Consider the following 14127-nt stretch of genomic DNA (forward strand, 5'->3'; position numbering starts at 1 on the left):
GGAAAGAGAGCATCAACAAGCGAAGCATCTATCGTATTTATATTCATCATCTTCGATCTTTTCATCGATGAGACTTTTTCTATGTCTGCCGACATCCGAGTCATCGCCGTATAGTCGAAAAACATGCAGCTTTGGTACCTGAGATGGCTTAGTGGATTCGGCAGCGCCCGGTGAGGGGAGGCCCACAGTTCTACTGAAGCTACGATGGAATTGTAGATCTGATCTCCAAAGGTCTAGTCGTTGGATCGTGTGTTGCTTGATCGATATTTTTTTTACCCCTCATGCGGGGACAATTCAAAGCAAAGTTGAGTAGGGACAGTTCTGCTATGAGGGTAAAGTAGGTGAACCCTGACCGGCAATGCGGCATCCACGGGACGCAGCTGTCAAGGTGTCAACTGGCATCACCACGCCATATTCTTCCCATCCATGGTTATACGGTGAAATATTATTCAAATGACATCTTCGAAACTCTCAGCCACTGCGGTCCTCATTGAAATGACAGCATTGGAGAACAAGGAGAGGGGAAGAAAAGCCTCTGAGGGGAAAACCAAACACATGCGAAGGGGAAACTCGGCCACCGGTCGGCAATGGCTCGGTCCGGGATTCGGCATTGGCTCGGTCACCACCAGCTGCAAAAAATACTCCTCAGTTTGACCGGAAATAGATTCCTTGTCATATACTTCCCCTCACCACTGTGTACACCGAGATACTGTGGCATTGATTTGGAGAATTGACTCACTTTGAGCGATTAAAAATGTCTATGTTGGCTGATTCACCATGGACGTCACAATCTGCGGCTGCTGGTAATATATATACGGGTTGACCAGCAACTGCTGGTCAAACAGAATAGGCATCTCAAGAATCATTATAAGCCTTTATATCCGAGCTTCAAAGATATTGTTCTGTCAAACACTTTTGCACCATGTCTAGACCTGTTTATACCTTGGCAGAAGGTCCGTTTCTCGATCCTACACTCAATTCCATGATCTGACCCTGCTAGGCCAACCCATCCCTGACCCCTCCGTGAGCACTACGCTGCCGACCATTGGTGGTGGAGGCATCACAACCCTAGGAGACACTCTTCTCCTCGAGACTCTAGCTCATTTCAACCGTGAGCGAATCCCAGAAAGGTAACTGTTCACTTCCTCCACCATCAACCCCCCTTGCCAGTCCATCTTCTAACCAACCAAACCTCTGCAGGGTCGTCCACGCGAAAGCAGCCGGCGCATGGGGAGAATTCGAAGTGACAAACGACGTGTCATCCCTAACCTCCGCTAAGTTCCTCAACGGTATCGGAAAGAAAACCCCCGTTTTGTTTCGACTCAGCACGACGGGTGGTGAAAAAGGCAGTGCGGATACTGTGCGAGATGTGCGTGGATTTTCAGTCAAGTTCTTCACCGAAGAGGGGAACCATGATATTGTGGGAAACCATATCGTATGTATACACACCTACCGTTTTTTGATGTGTTGGAAAGAAAGACTTCGAGGGTGTGTGTGCTAAATGATGCCAATAGCCTGTCTTCTTCGTCCGAGACCCTATCCGCTTCCCCTCCCTGAATAGAAGCCATAAACGGCACCCTGCCACGAATCGTCCGGATTGGACCATGGTATGTTCCTCATCCTCACGCCATATATTCACTATTCTACCTACCACATAACATACTAACCACCTCACCTTCTGGGGTACCACAGTTCTGGGACTTCCACACCAATCAACCCGAAAGCGTCCACGCATTGCTCCATCTCTTCGGCTCGCGAGGCATTCCAGGCTCCATTAGATCGGTCACTGGCTTCGGCGTACACACCTTCAAGCTCGTATCCCCCGATGGCACCTTCCGGTACTGCAAGTTCCATTTCCGGCCTGAGCTCGGCGGAAAATATTTCTCCGGACAAGAAGCCGCCCGGATGGCCGGAGTGGATGCTGATTTCCATAACTTGGATCTTTGGGATGCTATTGCACGGGGAGAGTATCCTGTTTGGAAGCTGTATGTGCAGGTTATGGAGCCCGAGAGGGCGGAAGAATTCGGACGGGGACTGTTTGATATTACAAAGATTTGGTCGCATAAGGAGTTCCCACTCATTGAAGTAGGTAAGATGACCTTGAATAAGAATGTGAGTTATGTCTGTTTGCTATTTGGTCGCACAGTTCTGGGAATGGGTGGATTGTCGTGTGCTAACATAATAATAGCCCGGAAATTACTTCGCCGAAATTGAACAGGCGGCGTTCTCGCCATCCAATATGGTGCCTGGGATTGCTCCCACACCCGATCCCAGTAAGTTTTCATTGCCTTGCTGATTTGCATTTCCTTGATTGTGTTTCTGGTTTGTTGGTCATGTCTCTCTCCCTTGGTTCATGCATACCAATCTTGCGGAGTTGTGTAACATGCACTGATATCCCTGGCTTTATGTAGTGTTACAAGCCCGCATGTTTGCCTACCCCGACGCTCAGCGTTACCGCCTTGGGGTCAATTACACCCAGCTCCCGCCCAATCGCGCTGTTTGTCCTGTCTACGCGCCGTTTGAGAGGGATGGCTTTGCCACAGTGACGAAGAATTATGGCGGTGATCCGAACTATGTGCGCAGCTCGCTTTCTCCCGGTGTTGTGAGTCGAACTGCCGCCCAGGTACGGCACAATGAGCGGATTCTGTCATTCGCGTTGGGCCAGAATGAGATTCCAGTGGATGAAGAAGATTTCGTTCAGCCACGGGACCTCTGGAATAGGGTCTTTGATGAGACAGAAAGGCGAAAGTGGGTTGCAAACCTTGCCGAGACGCTGGCTGAGGTTCCTGAGCCACTGAAGGAGGCTGTGGTGAATATGTTTGGGAGAGTCGATGGTCGCTTGAGGGAAATGTTAGGGGCAAAGGTCAGGGATATTTCGCGACTGTAGAGGTGAAGGGGTCGTGATACTTGTGAATGTATGGGTTGCTGAGAATTCAGGGCAAGGGAAATTGTATGTTCGATGGCTACCTATTCCTATTTCCAAAGCCTTGTTAGCGTCTAATCTGAAATCTGATAAGTAAGGGTCTTGGCCCGAGGCCAACTGCAGTAAAATTGCACTTGGAAGCTTGCCACTGGTCTGTGAGGTTAAGCACGGTTAATCGGGAAAGGGTTTCCGTTGATCCACGTTCTTCAGAGCCATCTTGAAAGCTTTTCCGGGGCAGCGCCACCTTGAAAGCCCCGGAAAAGCTTTCTTCTCGTTATACGTGGGTGGATGCTCAACAAACTCAAATACTTGGCATCGAACGACTGGGATAGAGTCTGCCAAGTCAAGGGAAAGGATTCCACTCTGGAGCTTCTCTGTTACTCAGCAGCGAGTGTCCGTGAGCAGCCCACGTGGTCTGATGGATTTCCTGGTTGCATATTTTCTGGCCTGATGACCCCCAAGGGACGGCACGGGCAGCGCCCAAATTGCAATGTGCACGAAGCCCCCAACAGGACTGCGGGGCAAGCTCAAGTGACAGGTCCGACGGCCAGATCCGCAGTTCCGTCGGCGCAGAACTCATACGTGCTCGGTTGGTGATCTAGGGGATACATATGGAGGTGATAAGCGAGGTGGGACTGGAGATGTTGGAGACGAGGATAGCCGATGTGATCTTCGCGCCGGTACCGACACTTAGCCGGATTTGGCTTTGCTGGTAGGATTGCAGGCGATTATTAGTGCTCGAGCATCATGGGGCCTAATCTGGCGGAGGAAAGCAAGGGACTCTCTTGCAGATGCTAAAACGAAGCTGCTGCCGGGGTTTGACTGTTGGGTTGTCGTGCGAGTCGACCTTCGTTGAATTGGGTTTGACCAGGTACTTGAGATAGGAGGATTCAAATCGAACTGATGTGCATCCTTTCAGACCCAAACTTTTCGGGTATGAAGATTTGGTCATTTACATCAAGTCAAAAATGCCATTGATAGAAGACGAAAAGGAATTTGGAGAAGGTGAAATAAGCGGAACCCTTTCCCATGACGGCAGGTCCCACGACTACAACTAGTGGTTTTGCGAACCATGGGTCTAGGGCCATTGGAGTTCCACTGATGACACGGCGGTGGCACAACGGTCAACCAGCTGAAGAAAATCTCTGAATCAGGCGTGATCTGTCTTGTTGGGGTCTTTTTCCTGTATTGGCTCTGAGACTGTCCCTGGAAGAACTTATGTAAAGATCATGCTATACACATTGACGCATGGATCATCATAGACAGCGTGTATGAAGAATCTTTTGCAAAACACCTATGCCGGATAGGCTTGGGTAAGAGCAGTAACCATAACAAGACCCTGGTATTGTTGAAACAATTAAGGTTGGAATATGACAGCTCATGAGAGACCAGCAGATATAATTAGGGCCAAAGAGTTAGCTCATTTCGATCGGAAATTCGCCCAGCCTCATAATCACGCAATTAATCGTGCAATTGGAGGAAATCGGAGTAATGGCGCAGGTTAGATTAAGCGAGCTCCCTAGTACGATTCACAACCGAGTAGCCAGTGCACCATCTCCGGCTATTGGCGATGGGCTGTCTATAGCTCGGAGTCTAATCATTTAGGCTCATGCGTTTTAGCATACCATGGCTTCACCGCAAAAGACCCTAATCGATAGAAGGAAACCTTTTTTTCAAGTGTTTACGAGGCAGGAAAGTTGGCGATGAGAGCTGAATATCATCCTGGAATGCTGGAAAGAAGAAGAAAAAGGTGGGACTGTATCGGAAGGCAGTCGGGATTCCCTCGGTCAACTCTCGTACTCTTTGCAACATAAAAGGCCTTCTGTGGAACTCTGGGATGGCGGAACATAATTGCGATTAAGTAACCAATAAATAACAGATACGTACATGGGCTTTGATCTTTTAACTGCAAATGTTTGTTGGACTTGGAAGGAAACAGCGCCCTTCGATAAGCGCGTGCCACGACTTCCCGGCAAATTCGACACAACATGTGGAATGGATGGCAACAACGAATATCTGGGGCTACGGATACCATTTCCGCCAGAAGGCTTTTGGGGATGAGCAGTGTGACCTTGGTTCGCCTTGGCTTGGAGAGACATAGCTCTTTCGCGTACATATACAGCCCTTTGCTAACTAGATAGCGGCCACGGAAGCGCATGGAACGCAATCGTGGTACCGCTAGACCCCAACCTCTTCCAAACTCCATGCTTCTCCAGTCATATACTCCTTGACCACTGCGTCAGACACTCGAGCACGCGGTCCTTACACATACCAGATGCTGCCCGAGACAAGATGATCTACGGAGCCGGACTCATGGGACCCAGTTGAAGTTAACATCTGGATCTGGTAGGGCCCAACGCAATGGAACTGGAGGTACAAAAAGCATCCGGGACCGGACCGTCCACTGGACCCAAATCCCATTACCCAATAGGGTAACAGTATTCGGCCAATCAGAGCCCCAGTGTATGGCTCTAGGACTAGTCCGAGTGGTGAGGGTTGACTGGTGCGAACTCTTGAAGCCCCTCTCTAAGGCTGCAAAGGGACCCCCTCCCCGTCAGCTTGATCGTGAGACCCCAACAGCTGCATGTAATATGATCTTTTCGACCTTTCATTTTCCCAATCTCAGACGATCTACCGGCCAAGAAGGACTAGTAAGTGTCCATCCCGCACTAATTTTGGTCATTAAGCGCGTCCACCTAACGGGGGGATGGTTGTCAGCCATATCTGAGCCCGGCCACCCAAGCCACGACAGTGTCCACTACGGGAAAACGAGGGCAGGAGAGCATGCAGCAGTACCTTAGGGTACCCTAATAATGTTTACTTCCGTTTCAGCTGCACAGGGATTCGGGCAGCACCCGATCCCCGGTCCACGAGAGATGGGCACGTAGTGTCGTTCACTGCTGTTAAATCCAGATCAAACCACGTCACCCCGTGCATTCGTCAATCCCGCCTCTACCCCCTTGTCAAAGCCTCAAGCCAACTCCCAGTCACCTATCAACCTCGATTATGCCGGGAAAGCGACCTTCAGAAACAGCCTCCTAGATTTATCTGGTTCTTACAGCCACCCGTTATCAGCTCCACACGGCATGACCTAGATACCCATCGATAGCGCCACCATGAGCGAAGACCAAGACTCGGACTCAGCAACAACCGAGTACCAGTTTGTATTCGGTACAGACCAGCCAGGCGCCCGCAGCCATGCGATGCGACAGTTCTGGAGGCGGAGGCACCAGGCCCTCCAAAGTTCCCCCCAGACCACTCGACCTCAGCTTAGGACACTACTTCCGAAGGACTATAGCTCAGAGAGCAGAGGATATCAGCAGGATGCATCACAAGGTCAGACCCCCGATCCACCAGAGGGCGAAGGTCAACCAGGCTCCGCCTACGCGAATTGTCCAGCTTCAAACGTCGATCACGGGCATCAGTCCTCGATCATTCAAGGGCCAGGCCCCAAGTTCCCGATAGATCTGTCGGCTAAAGACCAAGAAATCTTCTCTTCATGTGAGTATAATACAAAGAAAACCGATACTACCCAGGCAACTAACGTTGGAATCTATAAAGGGCTCGATTTACATGCTAGCTTTGGCCCCGGCTTGTCACAGAGTACTGGGTTCGACCCTGTACGTGATGTCTGGTTACCTCTGGATTTATCGAACAGTGCCTCGTTTTGTGCATTGATGGCTCATGCGGCAGCTCATGTCGCCCACCGTCAAGGCCAGACAAAGTCGATAGAATCGGAAAAGTTCAGGACCCTGGCTGTGGGCATCATCGCGAAATGGCTGGCCGATGAAAGAAGATCGACACAGGATGATACAATTACGGCTATTGCCCGCCTCCTGATGTTTGAGGTGAGTTTTTCACATTAGGGCCTCCATTATAACATTCAAGTTACTCATCTGAATTCATCCTCTGCGATTCAGAAATACTGGGCCATTGATGACCAATGGCGTGCCCATAAAAACGGCCTTGTCAGCGTCATTAATGCAAGGGGTGGGGTAGAGAATTTTCGGTCAAGTTGGCGTCTTCATATGGTTCTCTTCCTGTGAGTGTTCATGATGTCCATACTAATACCTACAGCCTTTGTGTGCTAATTAAAATCTTGAATACATAGGGCGTTCTCTCTGGCAGAGCCGTCAAGAAATCCCTCCTCAGCGCATGTCTGGGAAATCTCAGAGTACTTTTCCCCCGCCACCGTGCATCCAGCAATCGAACTTCGAGTACACCAGGTCAACCCAGAGGCCTCCCAAGGGCTGATCGCCTACCCTGATATCCATGAATCGATAACGTTTCTGGCGAGTTCCTCAAACTTATCGGCAAACGCATCGCCCAATGTCCAAGATCACACACTCCTCTGCTTGTTCGTACTTGCTGTGATATTTCAAGAGTCACTCTACTCATCATCGCCGGAACTTGGTCGCTCCTTCACCAACAAATTGCCAGTACTAAACGAAGCTCTGTCTAAGAGCAAGAGTCTATGGAAACGCTCCTCGCAGGAGCTATATGAGTTTCTGATGGAGGATCATTTCAATCTCTTGCTCAGCCCCTCAGCTCGCAATTTCATCACGAAGGTGGCCCAAAACCTGGTTTATTTGAATGAGTCTGCACAGGCAGCTGTCGCAAAATGCCTTCTCAATAAACTTCTCTGGCAGAGCCAAGACGTGAAGGCTGATTCAAACCTCCAAAGTGATGGAACGCTTTGATTATAAGTCGAGCGATATGCCACTCAATGGTACTATCTAGGAGGCTATCGAGCAGCACCACGATGAATGTGATGCCTGTACTACATAGTATAGACAGCGACTAGCAGATAACTTCTCGTTACATTCTTTCGATCCATATCTCACTCCACACCAGGTAAGGCCGTCATAACCATGACATCGACGTACACATCACTCAGGCAACAACAGGCCCTCATAAGTGAATATCCCCGATATTGCCATCCTGCGAGTCAAACAACAGCATATTGTTTTCTTAATAAGCAATAATCGCAGCAAATAACTCCCTCGCACACGTACTCTGTTACTTTGAAGCCAAAGCTGAACTTATCCCTTCAAAGGCGAGCCCGCCACATCCCCCACACAACCTGCTCTATGCACAATGACATCAACCTCTGAAATACCACAGAAACTACTCATGCCTTGCATACATCGACCCTTATCCTCGGGTCCGCACGATCTCTGTGAAATGCTTGTGTACATGTATGTCTCCGGCGAACCGGTCTTTTCCAATCATGGGCGAATATCAATGCCAAGAAACTCAGTCTCGCATACCGATGCATGTAAGGAGAGGTAAGCATGCAGGAACGCAAGATTCCAGTATTGCATGGTTAGGCTTGTAATACATCGAGTTAGTACATAGTAACGGTGCAATCAAATAATTGATCTTCAAGATTGATATGATTGATACCAACTTTCTGTAAACCTCTCAATCTAGAACTACAAGCGCATAGCATAACATAACAAAATCGGTACCCAATCTTCACCTGGAACACACTCCTCAATACGCAATCCTCTGCAACAGCAGGTAAATCCAAACCAGAAGGATTACTTCGGATGTGCCCATTGTAAGGATCGGAATATACTCCTGAGCTTACCCCGACGGCGTTCCGAAGTTTCCCGATTGCGGTTCCGTGTCCGTGTCCGTGTCCGTGTCCGACACTAAAACGCGCACTTTTTATTATTGGCTAGGATTGACTTGGGGGTGGGAGAGTTATATCTAGTGTAGTTTATTTTATATTAAAATAGAGTATTTATATAGAGCTAAATGAGGGCCGATTTTTGAGTGTGTCGGTGGGGAGGGAGGGGGTTCAGTATAGTAGTGGGGAAGTAGGTGTTTTTTTTTACGGCTTGCGCGTTTGGCTGATGTTTTGAGGTTGGCTTCGCTTGTGGTGGATACTGAACAGGGGCTATTCGGTGGCAAGACGGATATATTGTTATTATTGGACTAGAATAGACTCAATTGAAATACATGCAGATGACCATCCGGGTCGTGTGGGAGTAATCACAATGCGATCGATCCGTGTAAAACTCAATCTCAACAGATTTCTCTGTCCAACAACAACGCCCAGTCCTTATTACAAGTACAAAGATGCCAGGGGCCTCTAGATACAAAGCTTACTCTGGCTTCTTCTTTGCGGGCCCTGCATAGTGAAGAATGCTGAATGCAAAGTTGGGATGGTCGCTTAGTAGCGCGCAAAAGCTGCCACTGCATCTGAGGATCTCGATGTGGTAGGCTGCGAAATGTGCAAGATAGGCGAACAATGGGTCATTTTCCTTGAGCTTGGAAAGTGCGAACCGTGCAGCTGATATTAAAGCCACTGACACATGTATCCGACTATCGCCCATCCCAGACATGATCTTCTTCATCTGTGTGATTGCGAGGCTTGCTAATTCCGGGACACCATGTCTGTCGCAAAACACGTAGAGCTGGATGTTGTCGGAAATCGAATCGGCTATTTTGCATTCGACGGATTCTTCATGATTGGATGCGCATTCGATGTCACTCTTCTCAAGATCCGCCTTTTCGGGGTATTCTCCGGTATATACCCACCCGACGAGAGCAGAGAGTGTGCTGGCCTCTGTATCCATGCAGACATAATCGTCTACTGCTTTTTCTATGTGAGATTTGTAGAGAGCAGAACACTTGGACTTTAGGAGCCCTGTGTGGATTCTGAATTCTGAGTCGGAGCCCTTTGTGCCAAGAACAATGACATCGGTTTGGAGGATGTTCGTAAAAGTGCCAGTGGGTATAGATTCTAAGAGGTTCATGTGTTAGCCATCTTGTTGCAAAACGTACGGATTTTTTTTTTGGATTCAGGCCCGTCGAGGGGGTACGCTATCTGACCAAGCTTGATCTTCTTATCACCACCTTCTTCTGCGGATGTCCCTTAACGTTTTGTGGTGACGGGTGGAGGCCTGCGTTTGCTCATGATGGAACGTGAAATTCGAATGAACCCTAGGGAGTATTTGAGGGATTTGATGCTGAATTAGAGTGCGTAGAAGAAGGGGTAGGGAAGATGGGAGTAGTGGCGAGCAGGATCTGAACTAAGTTTTGTCCTCAACTATGAGAACTATGGACTCATTCACTGTCATCTACTCATGAAGCATTTCCAAAAATTGCTAGTTCGCGGAAAATATGCTTGCTAGTAACACTGCCGTCAAAATAATGCATCTTCGCCTCTCATTCACTTTGGGCTTGCTGAGTCTGCTGGGCTGAGGCTGTGTATACTCCAGCGGTGTCTCCCTGTATAGTAAGTCTCTGGTTTGCCGTTTCTGCAGCATCATGCTATTTGTCTGGCCTCTCTAATTCTGGACTTCACTTGAACCGCAGGCAAAAACATGTTCTGTTGACATAACTGATGAAAATATGTACAACTGACTCAGCAATAATGATGATTGCATAAACTGTTCTATCGCCTCAGGCAGAAATAGATATATTTCAACCTCAGGCCACACACTAGCCGGGCAAGGGCCTTGACCTACTTTTTGCATTTCTTCGTATGTATTTGTGGGATCGCCTTCCACATGGTGGGTGCCTGCCTTGGTCCCACAATGCGAACCGAGGTTCTTGGCAGTTTCATTTGAGCGATTCATAATCTCCTGCGAGTCCATTATGGTACAGACAAGCATCATATCAAAGCTTGGCGTTCAGTAGGTTTAGACTTCGAGTTCGGGACGTACAACCCTACCACTAACACCGATTTTTTTAACCATTCCTTGTGTTGACATGAGTATAAGCTTAATTGTGAATTTTACTCGGCCGAGTCATAGGCAGCAACATACATGGCTCTTGTTTTTCTGCAGCCTGCTTGGGTCGTCGAAATCGGCAGCCGGTGATGTCATGGCATTATTCAGCATGGTGGGGTTGCATCAATCCCCTTTTAAGCTCGTGTCGCAACTTCATGCAGGCTGTTTACTGAGAGCATCCTGTGTTTCCTTCAATTAGTAAAAGTATTCAAAATGGCCAATAATAAGGTTGATGTCACCAGATCCTCGGAGTTGGATGAGGCAACGGGTATGTCAAACTCATCTCCAGGGAACAAAGAATGGTTTAATGACCAAAACACACGATAGGGGGCCGGACTGAAGGAATGGTTCGGAAGGGAGCTATTATCGACAAGTCGGATCAGTTGTGTGCATTAGGTTGGTCGAGCCCCTTTCAGGACCTGGACTGTTTCTGATACGATTTCTGCCAGTCATGTGCGCTGAGCCCCATTCCTGCTCGGCTGTTCACCATCACGGTGAGCAAGATACTATCGTCTATGCCGCAAAGGGCCATGGTTCCATTGTATTCGATGGGGGAAAGCAGCGCAAAGACCTCTCCCCGGGTGACTTTGCTATCATTCCTGCGTAAGTAGTGCGGCCTCTACTTGATCGAGGACATGAACTGACCCGGGATCAACCTGTATGCAGTTACACTGAGCACCAGGAGATGAACCAATCAGACCATGATGTCGAATGGGTTATCACCAGAGCAGGACGAAAGCCTATCACGGTGAACCTGGAAGGTTGGTCTAATGCCTCGAGCTGAGGGTTGGACTTTGCCGTGAATGCAACAAGTGTGCATTGTGTTAGTTACCAAACATTAGCGAATGGTGTCATCTTTGCGTCGTCGGTTCTCTGTAGCAATCCGGACATCTCTATGTAACCCCGTTGATGGGCCACGTCAGCCCTGGGATTGTAAAAAAACTTCTAACGTCTTGTCACACCCTGATTACGCGTAGATCTTGATGGAATGGACGGAATCCGCATGGAAACTTCAGCCGATTACGTACCCTGGATCTCATGGAATTGGACGAAATCCGCCCTTACTGTCGAATGCTTGGAATATATCCCCACTTCAGCAGGGTCGTTCCAACAATAGACACCGTCAATATCTGCCTTCGAGGAAAGCTCCGATGAGTCGGTGCAGGAAATTGAATAGTAAGGGCGAGGGGTTCCAATAGTCAGGTGACAACGCATATCTTCAGGAGTCCATCAATGTGGAATCCATTTCAGAACTTCCTCTGCTGCTAATACTCTCTGGATTCTACTGTTGTGCCCCCGATACTACATTTCTTGGTCTTTCATTAATCTAATTACCTGTTGATGCATCCTCATCATGATATGATTATTTACACAAAACAACAAGGTCTTCAACTAACCAGCATGACCATACCATGTTCCACGACAGTGACAATCCCAGAGAAGTCCAGATCCCCCACAGCTTCATCAAGCCTGCTGGAAAGTGTGGTGTACGGATGCGACCTTATTAAACCACATGCACAGCAGTTAAAAGTTGACGAATGTTCAGAGGTCGACCTAATAGTTAGGACAGTCAGGCTAGCAATTTTGCCCCAAAAAGGTCACTCTTCAACTTCAACTTAGCTTCATCCACCTTTGTTCCCATCACCACACTGAGTTGACAGGGAATGAAATTGTTTCTGTCAGATTTACTGGGTAGCTGCAACTGATGACTAGAGAGCAGCACTGATCTAATCATCAACAAAGTGATATCTAGCCTGCCAGATGCTGTGAAGCATCGTCTAAGGGCCTGGCCTATCAGACGCACAAGTTACAATACACCATATCTGCATAATCGCTCAGACATCAGCCCGTAGACGGCAGTCAACATATTGGCACGATCTTTCCGGGAAGTCAAAATGACCATGCCCTTGGAGACGAGTGTGAGCTTGACAACAACCAAGGCACTCTCTTACCCCTCTATTGGCAAGAGGGAGCAGCAAAGTCAATTTCGCCAAGACCATAAGCGCAACCGTCTTCGCTTACTGCTCAATTTGTGTGTTATTTTTACAACCCCTCAATTCCTATCATACGCCTTGGGCCCATACAGGCCACAGTATGGAGTTAAATGTCGCGTCCGGCATACCCGACTTTACCTATATGTCTGGTTTACACCACCCTTCTGCTCGAGGGGTCGAAGAACGATAACCCTCCCTCGGCCGGCGGAATTTCCGAGTGGTTGGATCCACTTCATTAACAAAACGGTTTGCGGATACTGGTGGTATAGCGCACCCGTGCACGCAACGGCATTGGACCGTTCGCTTTGCCAATGTCCAAGCGAGTGGGCTAAGACGGCTGACAGGTGGGCTACGAACAGACTGGCCCAATTATGGGCTACCTCAATAATGGCATAGAACGCCGTTGTAACAGAGTGATTCGCGTTGAAGATCGCACCCCGTTACAGGGAAATTAGACCTGAGGCGCGGGACACCTCGGTATGTGGGAACTTTGCCCTCTTTTGAGGCTTCCCCCGCTGTTTGAATCCGCAAAGTAGTTGATCTTTTGGCACATCGCAATTATCTTTGCAAAATGGTTTCTGTTCCAACTATTGTCCTGGTTCCTGGGGCGTGGTGCACCCCGATTGTCTATGATGCTCTGCGTGCTACTCTAACCTCGCGTGGTTTACCTTCGACGGCCATTGCCCACCCCTCCATCGGTGCGGAGCCACCCTCGAAGACTCTGGCCGATGATGTTGCCCACTTGCGGTCCGAGCTAGTCTCGATGATCGACAAGGGGAAAGACATCATCTTAGTGCTACATTCATACGGTGGAGTTGTCGGGTCCGGGGCGGTCGAAAGGTTGGGCAAAGCAGAACGCGCGCAACAGGGGAAGTCGGGTGGAGTTGTCATGGTCGTGTACATGAGTGCGTTTGCCATACCAAAGGGGAAGAGTCTCCTGGATATGCTGGGAGGCCAGTTCTTGCCGTTCATGAAGGCAGAGGTGAGTTCAATAACATCGCGAATTTGCGGCTTTCACCTTACATGACTCAGGGTGATTACGTGCACTGCCTTGAAGGACCTGAATACGGTTTCCACGACATCCCACCTGTCGACCAAGAACTATGGACATCCCGGTTGACGCACACTTCTATTGCGGTATTCTCCGGTGTCTCGACCTTTGAGCCTTGGCATGTCATGCCGACCGCCTATATCATCTGCGAAGAAGATCGGGCACTTCCGCCACATGTGCAGAAGCAGATGGCAGAAATGCTGAACACGAAGTGGATCTATCAGTTAAAGAGCTCCCATTCGCCGTATCTGAGCATGCCAGACAAGGTGGCGGATATTCTGGAGGAACTCTCGGGCAAGGCTTTGACTAGTGGTGCGGGAATATCCGCCAATTTGTGAACTGCATAATTCTAGAATAACTCTTTCGCAACATTATAAATGGGACGTAAGACCTGCCTGTCTCAGATTTCAATCA

At 48.8% G+C, this 14127-nt stretch overlaps 5 protein-coding genes across 5 annotated transcripts; 4 read left to right on the forward strand and 1 right to left on the reverse strand.

The window, feature by feature from the left end:
- Positions 1 to 922: 922 nt before the first annotated feature.
- On the forward strand, positions 923 to 2887 carry BO88DRAFT_389627 (catalase; the record flags this gene model as incomplete). The annotated part of the gene is made up of 7 exons (XM_025704925.1): positions 923 to 953; positions 1001 to 1130; positions 1201 to 1435; positions 1515 to 1607; positions 1693 to 2112; positions 2189 to 2273; positions 2412 to 2887. 7 exons carry the CDS (start codon positions 923 to 925, stop codon positions 2885 to 2887), a joined length of 1470 nt encoding a protein of 489 aa, XP_025562304.1.
- A 2035-nt stretch (positions 2888 to 4922) lies between these two features.
- On the forward strand, positions 4923 to 7623 carry BO88DRAFT_463637 (uncharacterized protein; the record flags this gene model as incomplete). The annotated part of the gene is made up of 11 exons (XM_025711273.1): positions 4923 to 4998; positions 5061 to 5246; positions 5274 to 5296; positions 5386 to 5676; positions 5702 to 5715; positions 5756 to 5909; positions 5985 to 5990; positions 6019 to 6424; positions 6485 to 6771; positions 6844 to 6965; positions 7035 to 7623. 11 exons carry the CDS (start codon positions 4923 to 4925, stop codon positions 7621 to 7623), a joined length of 2154 nt encoding a protein of 717 aa, XP_025562305.1.
- A 1413-nt stretch (positions 7624 to 9036) lies between these two features.
- BO88DRAFT_463643 (uncharacterized protein) lies at positions 9037 to 9709 on the reverse strand (the record flags this gene model as incomplete). Its single annotated transcript, XM_025711274.1, has 1 exon — positions 9037 to 9709. The coding sequence occupies exon 1, from the start codon at positions 9688 to 9690 to the stop codon at positions 9037 to 9039; it is 654 nt and encodes a 217-aa protein (XP_025562306.1). The 5' UTR covers positions 9691 to 9709.
- A 1131-nt stretch (positions 9710 to 10840) lies between these two features.
- Positions 10841 to 11530, forward strand: BO88DRAFT_405383 (uncharacterized protein). Its single transcript, XM_025706866.1, has 4 exons — positions 10841 to 10936; positions 10996 to 11064; positions 11118 to 11271; positions 11335 to 11530. The coding sequence occupies exons 1-4, from the start codon at positions 10882 to 10884 to the stop codon at positions 11450 to 11452; spliced, it is 396 nt and encodes a 131-aa protein (XP_025562307.1). The 5' UTR covers positions 10841 to 10881; the 3' UTR covers positions 11453 to 11530.
- A 1213-nt stretch (positions 11531 to 12743) lies between these two features.
- Positions 12744 to 14051, forward strand: BO88DRAFT_389630 (alpha/beta hydrolase; the record flags this gene model as incomplete). Its single annotated transcript, XM_025704926.1, has 2 exons — positions 12744 to 13644; positions 13695 to 14051. The coding sequence occupies exons 1-2, from the start codon at positions 13234 to 13236 to the stop codon at positions 14049 to 14051; spliced, it is 768 nt and encodes a 255-aa protein (XP_025562308.1). The 5' UTR covers positions 12744 to 13233.
- Positions 14052 to 14127: the final 76 nt, after the last annotated feature.

The sequence above is a fragment of the Aspergillus vadensis genome, assembly GCF_003184925.1.
Source record: "Aspergillus vadensis CBS 113365 unplaced genomic scaffold BO88scaffold_13, whole genome shotgun sequence".
NCBI classification, from domain to species: Eukaryota; Fungi; Ascomycota; class Eurotiomycetes; order Eurotiales; family Aspergillaceae; genus Aspergillus; species Aspergillus vadensis.

Bases quoted from the DNA above. Each gene is read 5' to 3' on its own strand.
- BO88DRAFT_405383 (XM_025706866.1), top strand. From the start codon at position 10,882: ATGGCCAATAATAAGGTTGATGTCACCAGATCCTCGGAGTTGGATGAG. The intron at 10,937-10,995 runs GTATGTCAAACT...AACACACGATAG, and splicing joins GGAGTTGGATGAGGCAACGG to GGGGCCGGACTGAAGGAATG. The intron at 11,065-11,117 runs GTTGGTCGAGCC...GATTTCTGCCAG, and splicing joins GGATCAGTTGTGTGCATTAG to TCATGTGCGCTGAGCCCCAT.